The 19009-nt window shown below is 30.6% G+C and overlaps 2 protein-coding genes and 1 pseudogene across 2 annotated transcripts; 1 reads left to right on the top strand and 2 right to left on the bottom strand.

Moving 5' to 3' along the window:
* Window positions 1-1122: 1122 nt before the first annotated feature.
* On the bottom strand, window positions 1123-5387 carry LOC100798852 (heavy metal-associated isoprenylated plant protein 9). Its single transcript, XM_041015028.1, has 5 exons — window positions 5016-5387; window positions 4744-4891; window positions 4467-4630; window positions 4242-4332; window positions 1123-1762 (listed from the first exon to the last, which is right to left on the bottom strand). The coding sequence occupies exons 1-5, from the start codon at window positions 5034-5036 to the stop codon at window positions 1326-1328; spliced, it is 861 nt and encodes a 286-aa protein (XP_040870962.1). The 5' UTR covers window positions 5037-5387; the 3' UTR covers window positions 1123-1325.
* An 8667-nt stretch (window positions 5388-14054) lies between these two features.
* LOC102659988 (stomatin-like protein 2, mitochondrial) lies at window positions 14055-15676 on the top strand (annotated as a pseudogene).
* Window positions 15677-17116: 1440 nt separating this feature from the next.
* LOC100306058 (60S ribosomal protein L9) lies at window positions 17117-18293 on the bottom strand. The gene is made up of 3 exons (NM_001249964.2): window positions 17869-18293; window positions 17622-17744; window positions 17117-17516 (listed from the first exon to the last, which is right to left on the bottom strand). The coding sequence occupies exons 1-3, from the start codon at window positions 18238-18240 to the stop codon at window positions 17433-17435; spliced, it is 579 nt and encodes a 192-aa protein (NP_001236893.2). The 5' UTR covers window positions 18241-18293; the 3' UTR covers window positions 17117-17432.
* Window positions 18294-19009: the final 716 nt, after the last annotated feature.

Genomic DNA, 19009 nt, shown 5'->3' with positions numbered 1-19009 from the left:
TATGTGAGTCTATATTTTCTTTTATAAAACTCAATCTTTTTTACAAAAAATTAAATAATTTTTCATATAATATCTTTGGCATGATTTAGTTCTCTTTTAATTTTTTCTTCGTCTTCAAAGGAGAATAAGGCAAAATGTATTAAATTTTAATGTATTGAAATGTGTTAGAATAAACTTAATTAGAATAGTAAATTCTAATGGTACCTTTTTAACCTTAATTTATCTGAATTCTCTCACCCCCACTATACAACAAAACTAATAAATGAATTTTATTTTTTTTTGAAATGAATCATTATGTCTTAATTATTGTGAAGCAAGAGGAACAGTATATGAAGGTTGACTATAAGCCTTCTGTCATCTTTAATTTGTATCGAGATCTTTTGCAGTTTAATTTTTAACTGCATGAATCTCAATCGTTAGTATAAAATTTTACTCAAGCATAATATTAATAGAAAAATAACATAAGGAAGATTGAACGGTGAAAGATTAAATTGCATCCCTGTAATTATTTTTTAACTGGCCTGGAGGGGATTGGTATCAGTCATCATTTTCTCCTTTCCTGTTCATTTAGCTGTTTTACACCTATCATTGTCTTTTGAACGTATATATTTTGTGATCATTTATCATCATCTCAATTTATGTCGGAGTAGAAATTGCTAATAGTGTGGATTTGGCCTGAAAGATGTGGCACTTATCTTTATATTTTTGGATCTTCAATCTATACAAGAGAACCAACACCATTTTAGATAAGGGAATTCAAAAAAGAGGAAGGAGTGAGAAGTGAAAGAGAACGTGATGGAAATATAATTTTGTTGTTTTTTTTCCAGTAATTTATTCCTTATCATTTGTTGCTGATTTCCTGATTTTAAAAATATATATTTTTAATTTTTTAACGTATGTAATTAGTATTTGATATGCTTTTTTATTTTTTATTTATTTGCTGTGCCTAGATGTGACGGGTTGCAGTGTCTAATAAGTAATATAATAAAGAAAAGTAGATTATCAAAATATTATTATTCTTTGGGTAATCATTATCATCATCAACAGTAAATTAATTCAAATCAATTAACCAAGCTGAAAAGAAATTTTTTAAGAAAAATAAAATGAGGATACATATTTGAATTTCATAAACATTTTTACAATATTTATTCGTGTATGTAATAAATAATACATCGTACATATATAAAAAGGACAGAACCATATATTATTAATCAACTCATTTGACACATTCCAGTCACCAACTCAGCTCTAAATTCCTCATACTGGGTTGCTACTTAATTACAAATTACTATTTAAAATCTTTGCTTTGATCTTGTGAGATGAATTTATGAAATGCAGCATGCATTGGGATTTTCATCACTGAAGAGCTGAGGGGGTGGGATTCCTTCAATCACACAGAGTGGTTGGTAATAGTAATAGTGGTACATCATCCTCTTCATGCTTTCATCATCATCAATGTTAAGCACCACTACTCCATTCTCATCACCACCCACTTCTTCCACACCTTTCTCTTCTTTATTCTCATTCTCGTCTTTGCCACCTTCTTTCTCTTCTTCATCAGGTTTTGCCTCTTCTGCTGCAGGTTTCTCTAATTCTTTATTTTCTTCTTTCTTTTCTGGTTCAGCTTCAGGTTCAGGCTGGGAAACTATTTTGACCTGTTTTTTGGTGCGTCTATAAACATAGTCCACTAGCTTGTTTGCATCCATGGTCCCCGTCACAATAGCCTTCCCTGTGCTAAGCTCTGTCACTGCTGTTTCAACTCCTACATTAATAAAAGAAAAAACTTAATTACTATTTTAATTTTAAAATTTGGGGTCTATTGATTTTAGTTTCTGAAATTTAAAAATATTTTTTTAGTTATTGAATTTTGAAAAATTATTTTTTTAATTTTTGATATACTAAATTAATATTTTATGATAAAAATTTAATATTTTATAATAATTTTTAAATATGAATTCAAGTCGATAAAAAATAAAAATTAATTTAAAATAATTAAAAATCATGTGATGTACGAAAAAAATATTTTTTAAAATTTAAGGATTAAAATAAATATTTTTAAATTTCAAAGATTAAAAAAATACTTACTCCAAATTCAAATTCAAGGAATAAAAAATAATTAAACCTAAAACAAAACACATTTTTGCATTAATTTAAGATCGTATATCAATAAACATTATTCTGTTGAATAGGTATGGCGCAAGCCAAAGGGATGATTTTGTATTTTTAGGCATGTCATACTTACAGTACATATGACCATCATTCATGCATAGCGCATGATTAGATTTAGGTTGTTCATAAAAAAAAGGTGTAATAAAACAGTTGTAAGGTAAATGCTATTAATAGTTTTTAAATCATGTTGCTTTTTTTTGTTCTATATGTAACAGAGGTCAAGTCGTCGCTGCATTTTCAATCATGTTTTAGTGCGTTTGAATATGTTTTAGTGCGTTTGAATATAAAATTTTGATTGAGAAAAATAATTTATTAGAAAATTTAAATTTTTTTATTCTATCACGAAGGGGATCGATCGTCATTGTTCATCACGAAGCGGAGGAGAAGGTCTGAGTCATGCCTTGCACCCTTGATTAAAGGTCGGGTGTGGTGGTGTACACCGTCGTGTCACTCCCCGTGTCGCATTGATATTCTTCTCTCTAAAAGCACACTAATCATATCTTTTCTTCTCTGTATATTCATTTTCTTTCATTCTCGCAATTTTAATTTTATCCAAACACACAATTTTAAAAATAGAAGAATTTTAATTGAAGTATTTAAAATTCTTAGAATTTAAATTTTTTATAGAATTCACTTTCTTTCTTTTTAATTATTTATTAAAATTCTAAGTTTCTTAAATTTCTTCTTCTCACATTTTATTTATATTTAACATTTATTCACACCATTATTTTTTATCACATCATTTATTATATTTTTTCTATTTTTATCTCTCTCTTTCCCACACTCATTTTGATTGAGAAAAATAATTTATTAGAAAATTTAAATTTTTTTAATCTAAAATTCATTGTTAGAATGTTTTTTCATAAAAAATTTAAATTTTTGTAATTTTAAAACAAAATTTTAAATAACTAAAAATGTGAAATTTTAATTTCTTTCTAAAAGGTGAGAAATTAATTTTTTTTCTTGATAGAAAAGTCTTTCAAAATATTCGTGTATTTCCTTTATCATATTTATTCTCTCTTTCATCTAAAAGTTTCCGAAATTCCGTTTCGCGACTCTTTCCTCACATTGATGATGATCTTTTTTAAGAAATAGCGTCTGACTTCGCGGAGCGTCGATTGGGTGCAGGTGTAGGAGGACACGTAAAACTGCATCTGTCAGTCAGGGGAGCGATCGTCATTGTCCATCACGAAGCGAAGGTGAGGGTCTGAGTCATGCCTTGCACCCGTGACTAAATGTTGTGGTCGGGTGTGGTGGTGTATACCGCCGCCGTGTCACTTCCCGTGTCGTATTGATATTCTTCTCTCTAAAAACACACTAATCATATATTTTCTTCTCTGTGTATTCATTTTCTTTCATCCTCGCAATTTAAATTTTTTTTTATCCAAACACACAATTTTAAAAATAGAAGAATTTTAATTGAAGTATTTAAAATTCTTAGAATTTAAATTTTTTATAGAATTCACTTTCTTTCTTTTTAATTATTTATTAAAATTCTAAGTTTCTTAAATTTCTTCTTCTCACATTTTATTTATATTTAACATTTATTCACACCATTATTTTTTATCACATCATTTATTATATTTTTTCTATTTTTATCTCTCTCTTCCCCAGACTCATTTCATATCCTTTCGTTGTTAAAATATTATTATTCCTGTTAAATATTTGCGTTATATTTTATATATTCACTTCTATCTAATTAATTCATCCCTTTTACACCTTAATTTATTCCTCTACATATGTCTCTCTTACTTATTGTTAACGTCTCTTTCTATAAAAAAAATTATGAATATTTTATATAGGCATATATATCACCCAAAATGAATGTGAAATAATCATCATGGAGGATTTTTTGGTTTGTCACATGCAATCACAAAATTGCATAGGAACCACTAAATTTTATATTTAACAAAGTACCGGTCAATTTTTTTAACATTTTTAGAATGCTTGATTCAAATTAATTCTTCAAAGTGATTATATATTTCCCCCAAATAAAATCAATCCAAACCAATCCCTTTCAAATCAACCAGCTATGTAGCCAACACGTTAAAATGAGAAGATATAATAAGTACCTCTCATTTTGAGTATCTTCCTCTTGAGCTGCGCAGCACAAGCTTCACAATGCATGCTTATGTTAAGTTCTACAATAACCGGTTCACTAGCCTGGAACAGAAACCAATTATACCATTTATCGATTGAATATGTACATGTATATCAGTATATATAATATATATACTTCAATTTAGCTTAACTTTTTTTTTTCTTTGGCGACCAGGAGAAGAAAAATCTCGTGATACCTGAGAAGGTATAGGTTCTCCTTCTACTGCTTCTGGCAATGGAGATATAACTTTGGCTCTTTTCTTTGTTTTCTTCGAAATCATGTTGCAGATTGCTTGAGGCTCCACTGTTCCCTTTATGGTCACTTCATTTTTAGCCATATCAATCACCACTCCCTCGACTCCTGTTAGAAGATAAAAACAAATTAATGAAAATGAGTGGACATGCATATGCATGACATGAGGAATATATTCGAAATTAAGCAAATTAAGAGATAGCTGACAGAATAGAATGAACCTCTCATTTTCATAATAGATTTCTTAATTTTCTTGGCGCATCCTTTACAATGTAAGTCAAGAAACAACACACACGGAGATGGTGGTTTAGGCTCTTTCTTCTCTTCTTGATTTTCCTCTGGCTTAGACTCATGGGCCTTGGGTGATTCCTGCCAATAAAAATAAAATAAAATAGTACAACAAAATATAGTGAGTTCTAGCTAGCCCAGAGAAATCTGTAAGAAGATTAACTGATATCAATGAGAAAGCAGAATGCCAAAACTGAAGGCTCACTTGTTTTGCTTCCTCACCCATTTACTCTATGAGTTGAGATGAGAAATCAACTTAGAATTTTGATTTTTGGGAGAAAAAATGGGCTTAAAAATACAAGAGATGAAGTTGTTGGTTAACAAGAAAACAGTTACCCAAAGGAAGGGTAGGAGTATCACACTCTGAGTATGAAAAGTGGGTGATGGGTAATTAGCATATGAAGCCAAACTAAGATATTCCAGAGCACATGCAGTGTCACTAATAGCACAAAGAAAAGACTCCTAGTTTAATATTTCATTTGGAATTGTTTTCAAACTTGAATGTTGATGGTGAAAAGGGGAGAATCCGTTGGAGCATGGTTATCATGTTTATAGACAGGGAGGAGATTAATAGTGATTCATGTCATGGCCAAGAGGGAGGGAGAGAGAAAAAGGTTGTTGCTTATTGAAAATGAAAACACTTGCCGATTAGTAGATTTTTCAAGACAAGGTGGTGAAGTGTCAAATTCTCATACATGCATGGCATGTGTATAAAGTGTACGTGACACCTCCTTAGCAATTACATAGATTTGTAAATTACGTACCTTCCCACGTAGATGTGCATTTTTGTGGTATGAGTATTGAGTATCTGATCTGTATTTTACATATAATTACTTTTTATGTTTCAATTTCCATCACATTACTTTTCTTACATCTGTCATTCTTTTTTCATTCTATATATCTCTTCCTTCCATTTAAATTATATGTTTATCAAAACTCTTCTCTGTTTTCTACATCAAACATCTGTAATTGTAAAATTATTACAACTACACCTAGTTAAGAAAAACAAAATTAATATATTTATTGTTTAAAAAAAAATACTCTTCTATAAAGTGTAATGAAAAAAATATTTGCGTTAAATCAAACATTACTTAGACTCTATTTTAATCAAAAATAAAAAATGCGCAAGGCTAAAATGATCAATGATGCAACCTTTAAGATACTTTGATCACTACGCATGTGAATTAATTATAACATAACATTTTTTTGTTAAAATTAAAGTTATATTACTTATATATTTTTTATTTTTTATATTATATCATTTTATTTTGTATTTTTCTTTTTTTACCATGAAAACATATTTAAACTTATTGTGCAGTATTTTAAAAAATTAATATCAAATTAGTGATATTTATATTCATATATATCCGATCCTTTTCAAACACATCTCTTTGGGTCATTTTCCCAAATTGGAGCATTTTTAGAAAATAAATATAAAAAATATTTATTTATTGAAACATATCATCAACATGAATTTGTTTTGACTGTTTAGTGGAGTGGGTCAAGTCGCTAATAAATTGCTTCTATGCAAAATATGCAGTCAAAGTCAAATTTATTAATCAAATTAATAAGTTTGATTTGTGCTGTTTATGTGTAGTGAAATTTGACTAGCTAGTTTGATCAGCTAGTTTGACGTTTGAGTAAAATATTAAATTAGTCTCTTATTTTTGGAGGCGTTGTTAATTTGATCTCTGAGATTTAAAAAATATTAAAATAATCATCGACTTTACATTTTGTTTGTCACGTTAGTCTCTGCTGTTAGTAATCTCCTAACACCGTTAGTAAATGTATGACGTGACACGTTAAGTGTCACCTGGACGCACACGTGGCAAGCCTAATTGGAAAATAAGCAATGTCACGTCATAGGGACTAATATGACATAATTTTAAATGTTATATTAGAAAATGAAGAGTCAATTTTTGTATATAATGTCAAATTGATTCCTAATAGTTTTTAGTCTAATTGAAAACGTGATGAATTCCCTATCACCATTTTCTCCCTCCTATGGTTGAAGGATAACGTTCCTATGCTATGTCCACATCAATCATCGCTCTCCCAGTGGTGGTGGTGGTGGTTGTCATTCTTCGTCACCCTTCACTATTCATTGACACAATCAGTGTTTTTGTGTGTTTCACGTCAATTATCGTCACCCTCCGGTGTTGATTGTCGCAATCAGTGCTTTCCAGTAGAGTTAAGAGTTTTGTTTTTCACTGCATTTGGTCTTCTCGTGTTGATTAACGTGGCATTCCCCCTTGTGCTTGAATTAGCAGACATGGTAGACTACAAAATAATAGAAGAAGAGCTACAAAGATGAAAAAAGATGAATAAGAGAAGAATAAGAATTGGATGAGAGTATGAGTAGGAGGAAAAATGGAATGAAAGCGTGAATGTTAAAGTAGTAATTAGGATTTTAACAATTTGGGGAAAAAGATAATTACCTAAATTATGTCATTTTAGTCCCTTTAATGTCAATTTAGTCCCTCCTTACGTGACAAGTAGAAGAAACTGATGTGGAAGTTTCACGTGTGCGTGACACTTAACGTGTCACATCACACATTTACTAACGGTGTTAAGAGACTACTAACGGCAAAGACTAACGGGATGTAAAGTCGAGAATTATTTTTGACATTTTTTAAATCCCAGGGACCAAATTAACACCGCCTCTAAAAGTGAGAGCCAATTTAAAAATAATAAATAGCTTGAATACAAAAGCCTTGAACTTCATTAAGTAATCAAGCCTTAAGTTTAGCATGCATTAAATTGTTGTAAACGGTTCATTATATAGAATAAACTTAACGAGATACAATCTTTGAATAGTTTGTTTGAGCAGGGCAACAGTCTTATGCGGCGGAAATGGAATATAAATAATTAAAGATGAAAGTTTTTACGGTGTTTTCACTAATTTTGATGTTTGAATATTGTTAATTTTTTAATCAATTAAATTATATGTCATTGTTTTATTAATTATTATTTTTGTTTCTTCAAATTAATTCTTAATTATTACTTTTAAAATTATTTTTTAAATTAAAAAATATGATTAAATATAACTTTAAAAATTTGAATCCTAAAATCTTTTTAATTACTCTTAACGCTTTTTATAAAACTTATGCTTAAGAAATAATAATAATAAGAAAATTTTAAAACCTAAACCCAAAAGATATTTTTATAAAAACCGTTGAAAATGACTAAAAAATTTAAGCGTTTAAACTTTAAAGTTATCTTTAATAATATATATTTTTTAATTTAAAAAATTTACGCTTTAAAAATTTTAAAAATAATAATCAAGAACTAATATGAAAAAATAAAAAATAATTAATAATAAAATGACATGAAATTTAATTGATTAAAAAAACTAACAATATCAAAATCCTAAAATTATTAGGGAGCCGTCAAAACTCTCGTATAAAGATAACTCTTTGCTACAGAGAAGCAAATTACTGACCAGCTCACTTGTTTGCTATTTGGGCACGCCATGTTAATGAGCCTTAATTGATTACTTTCAATCAACCAACCAACCACCTCCTGTAGGTTGTATAGCCTTATAATGGCATGATTTTATTGGGGTTGCTTTACTTGTGATGTTTTGATGTAAGATTTTTCTTCCTTTGAAATAAAAAAAGAAGCTTTGAATAGTTTTATAATATTATTTTAATTATGTATTATTTAAAAAATGGGATTGACCTTAATGTGACATTTCATGTGAAACTCATTAATTAAGTGACACTTCATGTGAGAATTAGTCCCAAGTTATAAAATAAATTATAGTTCTATATTAACTTGTCAAATTAATAAATTTTACTTTAATCATTACTTGGTATGAAACTAGCAAAACTAATTAATTTTATGTTACATAGAGGGTTAAAGTCAAACTCATTAATTTAACTAAAAAGTTAGTCGATAATAAAAAATTTTGTGACAGTTATATATTTAAGAATAATATTATTTTGTATTTAATTTCTAAAAATGTTCTAATTTGGTAAATCAACCATTATCTATACATCCTATTCCTATATTATCTTTCTATGTTATTCTTTGTCTCTCTCGATATCATTTGACATGTTTTTATTTTTATTTTTTCTTCTTCTGATCTAACACTTTTATTTTGAAATCATTCATATTACTACATAGTAGTAACGTGCATATATGTACCCAATAATATCATCTTAGTAACTATAGTGGAGATAACATTACATGTTATATCATTTATAAGTGATGATAGTAACCATTTTTAAAAGTTAAAAATATTTTACTTTTTTTAACGTATTTAAAAAATCCTCAAGTTATAGTCTTCAAGATTATATAGATATTTGAATCATCAAGTGCAGCGTACTTAATTACTAAAAAGTTGTATTAAACATTTTTCTTTGCCTCACTCATCAATTGATGGAAGAGCAGTTGCAAAACAAATAAGCTAGACTGTCATGAGTGTGATCACAGATATATTGTGATTTCTTAAAATGAGGCTTAACTTATTAAACATTGGCTTTCTACGTTAGAGCTTAAGCAACGCATTTCCAACCCGATTTTCATGGCATATAATTGGGATGAATGAAACGTGGGAATATGAGAGATAGCTTGCATCTTGCGTGTAAACACCCGTACAAGAAAGGTAGTCCCCACATGGATTGTTTGTGACTTTCTAGTTTCAATGACAGTAAAATTTTATGCATCTTCATTTAGTAGCACCATTAGTAGATTAATTTGGATTGTAAAATGTCTCTTTTTGGCTTTATGACTGATTAAATCCCTCTTCCCTCTATCTTATATGTAGACAAAATCCAATATGCCAAAACGTGGTGGGGTCAAACTCTGCGTTTAAGCATTACCTTACCAAACTATGCTAACAAGATAGGTGGATTGGTCGGGTAAAATTCTTCTACTATCACATCAAAACCAAACAAGGCCCTTGAATCCAATCCTTTCTAAATTGGGTTGTTTCTCAATAGCTTACTTGAAAAGCTTTTGATTTGATCACTGCACATTTTTGGAACAATGCAAATGGAAGAATCCCGTGTCCCGACTTACAAGGTACTATGTAATAACACGTGGAGATGAGATGACTCATCATTGTGCACAGAATGTTTCAATTCTAACAATTTCTGAGAGACTGAGACACCATACATTTATGTTGTGCTAAGCGGAGTGGAGTGCAACCAAGAAGTATATTGTTGACACAGCTACGTGTGGAAATGAACAAATCTAAGGTCGAAGAATATTGAATATTTTTTATTCAAATTGAAAAGATTACAATGTTCTAATCGAATATAATATAATGATTTTTAAGCCAGGTTTAACTCGTAATTACCATGATAAAACGTAAAACATAATGTAAAAATAGGAAAACGTAGTCTAAAGCATAGGGATGATAGCCATGGGTTAATTTGGAGAAAAATTCTGTCCAAACTAAATAATTGATGAGATCATCTTGGGTTAGTTTTCTTTCTTTTTTCTTTTTGCAAATTTTTAGTGTTTAACTCAAACTCAACCAATCTAGTCAAATTGAAGTTAATTAAAATCTGGGTTATTGAGTTTTGAAAAAAATATATTTTGAAATGCACATTTAAAAACTATAAATATGTGTTTGAAAAAGAAGGGTTTGGTGAGTGGTGACACCGTGACAGATCTAAAATTCATTGACCTAGAATCTGAACTGAATGCTGAAGGCTTGACGCCATTTTACCCTACCCAATTCGACCACTTGAGACAAGCTGTCCACCCTACCTAAAGCATGTTGAAACAGCAATTTTTGAGGCAAAAAGCCACGTTACTTGGATTCTACCGGGTTATGGATTTGTCTGTGACTTTTTCTTGAAATACAGCAATAGCTGCCTAAAGTTACAACTTACAACAACTATATACTACTTGGCACTCAACAAATATTACTACTCAATATAATCAAAAGCAGGAGAGTAGATTTTAATGACATGGGTAACATGGGATTGTCCAAACATTGAAAAGAAAGCTGATTAAGAATCCTAATGTGTGTGGTCCCTTATGTTAGCTTTGGCAGTTAAGAAGAATCTGGATAATTGATTAGGTTGATTAGTAGAGCCTTCATACTCAAATCAACCACCTATTCTCTTTTCTTGAGCCAATGGTAGCTGAATATATATGTGTTCACCATTCTTATATAATTGCATTATGAATTTCTCATCACATGAATACTGGGACTATGGGCTTAAAGACTTTTACTAATCAGTGCCATTGCTTTAGGATGAACATATTCATCTTGGAAAACTGACATCCAATAGGAAAATTCCATGCGTTCACTCTGTTATTTTCAATTAAAAAGCTAAGCAACATTATTCATAAAGAGAAAAATTAGATCTGGTCCAATGTCATTCTCAAGGAATAATGCGCATGCATCATGGAATTATAGTCATCAGTTTTTCTATATATCATCGTGTAAATTCTGCAATATTCTTGAATTTTCCTTTCCCTTTTGTAATGTGCACTAATAGGGCCTACCGAAGGATAAAACAAGTAAAATTTAAGAAGCATTGAGATTTTATTTGAAATTTTAAAAATATCATTGAAGTAAAATTAAAAATGAAATTGAAATTTTATTTGAACTTCTTTTTGGTATTTATCACTAATGAACTTTGAGATGTCTAATTGAAACTTCAAATGCTCTTGTATTATATTTATGAGAAATATTATATAAGAAGCATTATTGGAGAACCTTCAAAAGAAAACATGAAATCATATATTGAGGGATAACCTCCATAAAGGGATACGCGCGGATCTAGCTTAGATATCAAACAGGAAAGTGCTAATGATGCATTCTTTTACACTTTCTTTTTTAACTTTTTATTTATTGTTGGATGAAGTTTTATGTGAATTTCATTGAAAGGCTGAACTGCATATTTCTAAACCTTGTGCAACCCGTCATGGTGTAGGACATGAAATGTAATTTGTTAGAGTTACGTAGTGAGAATTAGAGTGAGAGAGAGTTTTGGGAGTCAAGTGTTGTTATGGTGTATGTCATGAGCAAGATTATCAAACTCGACTTGTGACTCAACTCGTAAACTCGTAAAAATCTACTTTATATAAAATAATAATAAAATATCTATAAATAACATATTAATTAAACATTTTAACAATATCATAAAATAAAATAGTAAATTATAAAGTTCAGAATATTTAATTAACCAATTATAGTCATAATACATCACTATTAGATAATAACTTGTTGAAGGATTTGATGTTATTAGAGAATAAAGGTTTGATATTATTAAATGTGAGAATTTTGTATTTAAAAATAATACACTAAATGAAGGTATGTTGAATGCTATACAGAGAGAAAACAATAAAAAAATGACTTACATTTTGATCTAATTTTTTTAACTTGCTAATTCATTGATTCGGTGATAAACTCGAGAGTTTACCGAGTTTACTTAGAGTTTGTCCAAGAATCTACTAAAAAAAAAGTTTACTCAAGAGTCAACTTGCAGAAAACAAGTGAACTCATAAACTTATAAGAGTTAACGAGTTAACTCGAGAGTTTAATAACCATGATCATGAGAGAGTCTCCCTATATTATTATAACAGGGTGAGGGTGTTTGTTATAGTAATGTCATCGTAGTGCTCATCTTAACATTATTAGTCATGTGTCATATTATAAGTAGTGATGTCATCGTAGTGTTCATCGTACTAGTCACGTGCCATATTATAAGTATTTCTGTTGGAAATTTGATTTTGATAATTGTCATCAAGTTACTCTGTAAGTCAGTTATAACTAAGGCCTTGAACTTATTATTTCGCTTATTATCCTTAAGTCGATTTCTTTGGTGCTAAGTTGCTTCCTCTATAGTTATTTAAGAATACAACCTAAGTTACTACTCCTTCCATTCTAAAACAACTTTCGTCCTAAATTATTTTATACAAATCAAGAAAAGAATAATAAATAAATAAATAATAATAATTTTATAAAATTAATCTTATATTATCATTAATTTATTTATAAATTTTATGACTTATCATTAATATTATTAGAAATATAAGTAAAAAAAATAATTAAAATTATATTAAAATATTATAGTGACAATTATTATTAGACAATTTTTTTTTACAATTATAATAAGATGAAAGTAGAAACAAATTTCCTTTTAAGTTACAATGATGAAGACTATTGAGTATGCTTTGCTCTCAAAACTCAAGACAACACTCATGATTACGAAGTGATATTTTAGCTTTATGTTATGTGAACTCTAAGGAAAAAACAAAGTAAATTTGTTAACTATTGAAAGTTATTTGTGCATTTTAAGACGAGTCACAAACTTTAGTTATTTAAATCAAAAGTGTTACCAAGAACACCTTTGAAAGAATATGAAATCAAACACGATTGTAAACTCCATTTGTCTTGGGAAAGATTTGCCGGATCATATCCTACATAATAAAAAGAGTATTTCTTGATAGAATATCAGTTTCAATGATTATTGATGAATAATTATGAGTTCATTATACCTTTTAATTTATATGAGAAATGTTATTCCTTTTAAAGAGATATATCTTTTCGGAAAGAATGATAATATCTGAACATTTTAATATATGCATTCCACCAACAGTAATATTGAGGTCGCATTGCACGTTGTGGGACACAAGTTAGAACCATGAGTATCAATGTGAATAGAAATCTTATATTGAATATAAATAAATATGTCGAACATATAAGTAACAATAACTCAAATTTAATGTCTTAGGTTTTGGATTGAATATGATATCATTTTTATTTATATAATTTATTGGTAATCTATGGATGAAGATCTCCCAAATATTTTTATCCCTTCTTACTCCCTAATAAGTGATAACAATAGTGTAAGTATATAAGGTGCATTAGTGGCAATGTCCTTCTATTCCCAAACAATAAAAACAACCAAATTTATAAAGATTTGACCGAGAGGATGTATAACTAACATTTTTTACTAAAAAGCTTTCATGTACTTTATCATCATTGGTATTGTTCCATACTTGACTTTCACATGTCAAAAGTGGATAGTCTTCTATTCTGCCACTACAAACAGGGGTCCGGGTAACGATACTTATTTTGACACTCGAATCGATTTCAATTAAAGGTGAGGGGTTAATATATAGGAATCTATTTTTACTCGAGGTACATCGTGGATTATATAAAGCAAGCTCCTTGGGTTGAAGCCTCGACAGAATTGATCATTGTTGTGGACGCAGGTTAAAGGCAAAATGTGGAATCATGGTACCAATTACCAAATGGCATTGTCAAATGAGAATGGTCCAAAAATTAAGGAAAATCCCTGATGTGTATGAGTATGATCTAGGTCATTTGAGCGGACCAAGTATGGGCATCGTCATGGTGGATTTGATCCAGTTATACAATGATAATGTATGAAGTAAAATTATTATTGTATAATTGAAGGGTTAATACTGAAGAAATTTTATACCAATAAGACACAACAACCACATTTTAATAAATAGTTATATATAATTTGATACTTTTTTATTTTTATAATTTAATTTTGTCATTTAACATGTAAGCGATCCCAGCTCAAGGTTAGTTTTAGGTTTCGCAGCCAACAAATTACGATTCATTTTTTTTCTTTCTTTCTTTTACTTGATTTTGAGAGTTTTTGTTGTTGAATAGGACTTATGAGATAATTCCGGCGGTGAATTGAGGGATTCAGATTGTGCCGGAGAAGAAGGCGTTTGTGATTGAGCGATTCGGGAAGTACGTCAAGACTCTTCCCTCCGGAATCCATTTTTTGATTCCCTTCGTTGATCCGCTTATGTGCATTCGCTCAAGGAAGAGGCTATTAGCATTCCCGACTAGAGTGATATTAGCAAGGACAATGTCACCATCATCATCGACGGCGTCCTTTATGTCAAGGTAGAACTGTCTTTCTGTCTATCTATTCGGTTTTTGTATTTGAGTGCTTAGTGGCTTTGACATGTTTGGATAAAGAAAAATTAACAAGAAAAAATGAATTTAATTTAAATTAGCTTGTGTATAAGCTTCAGCTATAGAAGCTATTTCATATAGATACTCACTATAGCTGATTTTAGTTTAAGTGTAAGATAATTTTAACTTACGGGAGCAGTTTGACTCATTTAACTTTTTTTTTCTCCAAGTGTTTATTAAGAACTTTGTCAAAATAGGGCTATCTTTTATTTATTTATTATTGTTTTTTGTTTTGGGAGTTCAGATTGTGGATCCTAAACTGGCGTCTTATGGGGTGGAGAATCCCATTTATGCTGTGATTCAGCTGGCACAGACAACAATGCGTAGTGAGCTTGGTAAGATTACTCTTGACAAGACCTTTGAGGAAAGGGACACACTCAATGAAAAAAGATTGTGGTGAGTTTAGATATTAGTTCTTTGAATTTGATGTTTGTGCAGTTATTTGCTCCCCCTTTTCTTACCTGAGGAAGCATCTTAGGTACTTTAATTTCAGTCACGCTTAAAATCTTGTTGGTGGAAGTCTTGTATAAAGCAGAACATAAATTAGTTTTAAAAAAATAAAAGCAAGTCTCTTTTGATGGAGCTATGCAAACTGTGGAAAGGATGATTTATTTAACTTAGAATTTCATAGTTCTGCACCAATATTTTTGCCAATATTTTTTCACAACCCTTACACCACTAACAAACAACGGAACTTGTAAGCATGATACTTGTAGTAAATAACTAGAAAGTATTAAAATGTCCAAGGTTAAAATATGAAGATTAATAGTAGTTATCAACCAACAAGTTCGGGCTAGGAGGAGGATAGATTCCATTAAAAATGATAAGTCAAATTATCAGGTGAAAATTAATTATTGACAAAAACTTATAAATAATTCGTAGGTCACACCAATAAATAATAGTGATACAAAAAAATAGTGGTTATCAATGAAAAAAAAAAGTAAATTATAATTTAACCTTAAATAATTTTATATTTTTAACTTATTCTTTTTTAATGAGAGCAAAAAAGTATAAAGTATAAATGTTCTTTAGAAATTGAGAGTCCACACACAAGGAAAAATCTGTCTTTGGTTATAATAATGCTCATTATTATTTCTCACCTTTTTCTACTCATTTATTTCATTTTCTTTATTTCTCTTCAATTAAACATCTTTCATTTTTATACTTCATTTCTCACATTTTAACTTACTTATTTTATTTTCATTTGAGTGTTCGTGAATTATAAGCAAATGTTCAATCCCGCTTACTCTGCTCTTTTCTCATTCTCTCCTATTTTAACTTCTCTACTAGACCAGACACCACTACCACCACAATTTTCAAAGCTGCTTGAACTAACAATTCAGCGCATTGCACACAGATTTCTTGCAAGGATAGCCTCGAAATACAACTCCAACGTCGCATATAATAACAAATTCAACGAAATTCAAAAGACTTGTTAATGATTGAAGTATGATTCTTGAATAGGGTCTTGGCTTTGCAAGTTTTAGCTGAATTGAAATGAGTAAATTCTTTAGGGTGGTGGATGGGAAGTTCCTATACGTTTCATGGATATAACTAAAATACAGGCAATCCAAGTTCACAAAAGTATGCTATATGGAAACACATCAGAAGCACTTGAGAAACACATCAAAGCACTTGAGATTGTCATGTGAATTTGGATTATTGGGTCAAGTGTCACTGCCACGGCTCTACAAATAATAATTATAGACCCCACAGGCAATAGGCAACATGCATAGTTGGATATTGGCAGCCTCCCTGACCTTTTCCCTCACTAGAAGTTCATAAATCCGGGAAAATAATGAAGGTACGACTAAATACATTTTTGAGGTAATGGAGATGTTCTACGGAAAAGAAATTGTAGTTTAAAATGAAGTGGGGATTTTGTACGTCTAACAAGCAATATGGGAAAGACTAAATGGCTCAAGCCTACCAACTTGATATTTATATTGAGGGTGGGTTATTGTCGAAGCAGAAATCAGAGAGAATGCAGGTGTGCTTCGTCACATTAATTGGATTGCCACAAGCTGAAACCACTACTGAGAATTGCTGTGGTGTGGAGGGTAGAAGACTGAGAAAACAAACACAAACTATACTGGCACTGTATGTTGAAGCCATTGTCGTTAGAAAAAAAAAATTTGACATGCTACTGCAAATGGTAGATATGTTATAACACTAGTAGTGGTAAGAGCAACTGGGTTTGACTCAAACTGAGAAGGGGCAGAATACAGTGGGAATTTTTCTCATAAACATCATCTAACGGGGAAATTAATATATATATATATATATGTGTGTGTGTGTGTGTGTGTGTGTATGTGTGTGTGTGTGTGAAAGACTGAGTTCTTCACCTTAAACTCGCAATATAAAATACTTTAATTTCTAATTGTCAGATGCTAACTACATTAATTGATCACATATTAATTCAGTCAATCACCAACTGAGTATCCACTCATCACAAGACATATCACACAAGCTGAAAACCAATTGACAAAGAGGTCAAGAAGAGACAGAAATGCAAGATAGATTACTAATTCCAGAGAATAGTCAACACCAAAGCATATAGAAGTAACGATTTCAAAAAAAATATTCCCATAAGAAAAAGTTTGACAACACAAAATTGTAAAATCCAATCTGAACGAGTTAACAAAAAAGGTCCCCAAACTAAACCATCAAGGTACTCGTTGTTTTCAACATCTACTCTTCCAGTATTGTTCCCTTCTCACTAACATAAATACCATCCAGAAATTTCCTGATATCCTTGTTTTTAACATGGCATTTCTGTAGCAAACAAACAAATAAACAATTAATTAAACCCTAAACCAATACCAAAATTGAGAAAAGTTTGTATGGAAACATGTGCATGGAGAAAGAGGAGGATTAAACCTGGTTAATGAGAGCACAGGACCTAGAAACAAGTTCAATGTCGTTTCCATCCAAAATCAACTCATCTTTAACTTTTTCAGATCGAACAACGGACACGCCATCAAGCATGTCGACTTTCCTCACCTAATGATACACGTAATAACCAAATCAATCACTAAACCTAATACCACAATTTATTTCCTAGTAGCAAATGATTAAGAAATTAAATAAATAAATTAAAAAAATCGAGATGAAGAGAGTAAAGTACCTTCTTCTCGCCAAGGAAATTTCGGATCTCAATAGACTTGTTGCTGTTGCCGATGCTTGCGTTGATGGGAAAATGGGCATAAACGAACCTCATTTTGTAGCGGTAGCCCTTGGTGACGCCGGTGATAAGATTCTCCACGTGGCTCAAGGCGGTGCGAATGGCGGCGGATGTTTTCCGAGAACCAAACCACGCGTCGATTTTCAGCTTTCTTTTACCGTTTTCGTCAGTAATGAGCTGAAAATCGAGATTCAAATGCTTGAAGTCTCGCACCAATTTTCCGCGGGGGCCCTCAACTTCGATGACCTTGGCATGAACTTTGATGCTCACGCCGTCCGGGATGTTCATGGTCTCGGTGGAAAGAATCGTCTTCATTTTTGCAACTCACGGAATCTCGGCTACTGCCCCTCTCACGATCCTCTCAACTCACAACTTCAAAACCCTAATTCACGTTTATATATAACTATTGGGTTAGGGTCATACCTCACGGCCCATGTCCATATCCCATTAACCTTATATTTTTATCTTTAAACAAAAATTTTAAAAGTTAATTTATTTGGGTTAGGCCCACAACTTACATCCAAGTTTGGGGCTTTTAAATCTTTTACCTCCAAATTTGTATTATGCACCTCTCATTTTATATGTGGATAAAAATAAGTATAAATAGTCACTTTTATCTTTAAATGTATAATTCACTAATAAATGTGTCTTTGGAAGATTAAAATATAAAATTTAGTCTCCAAAAATGTAAAATATACAACAAATATATTTGGTCGTTAACATCTGTCAGTCATCATTAATAAAATAGCCTATGTGACATAGAGGGATGAACTTGTCACTGAAATGATTGTTAAGGTGACAACCTCTAATTGTCAACATAGGGACATATTTATCATATAATATTTTCTTGATTTTTTGTATTTCCAGTCTCTAGGAATAGGAATAGGATAAGTAGTAATTTTTTGTCCATGAATGTGTAATTTGCTGACAAATGCGTCCCTGAAAGACGAAAATATAAAATTTAGTCATCGAAAGTGTAAAAAGTGAAACAAGTATATCTGACCGTTAACTTTCCAAAAAGTGGAATATGAAATATATTTATATTTTATTTATAGTAGATAGTGACTAATTATTATAATTTGAA

The sequence above is a fragment of the Glycine max genome, chromosome 4, assembly GCF_000004515.6.
Source record: "Glycine max cultivar Williams 82 chromosome 4, Glycine_max_v4.0, whole genome shotgun sequence".
Lineage (NCBI taxonomy): Eukaryota > Viridiplantae > Streptophyta > Magnoliopsida > Fabales > Fabaceae > Glycine > Glycine max.
This window is presented reverse-complemented; position numbering and strand designations above follow the sequence as displayed.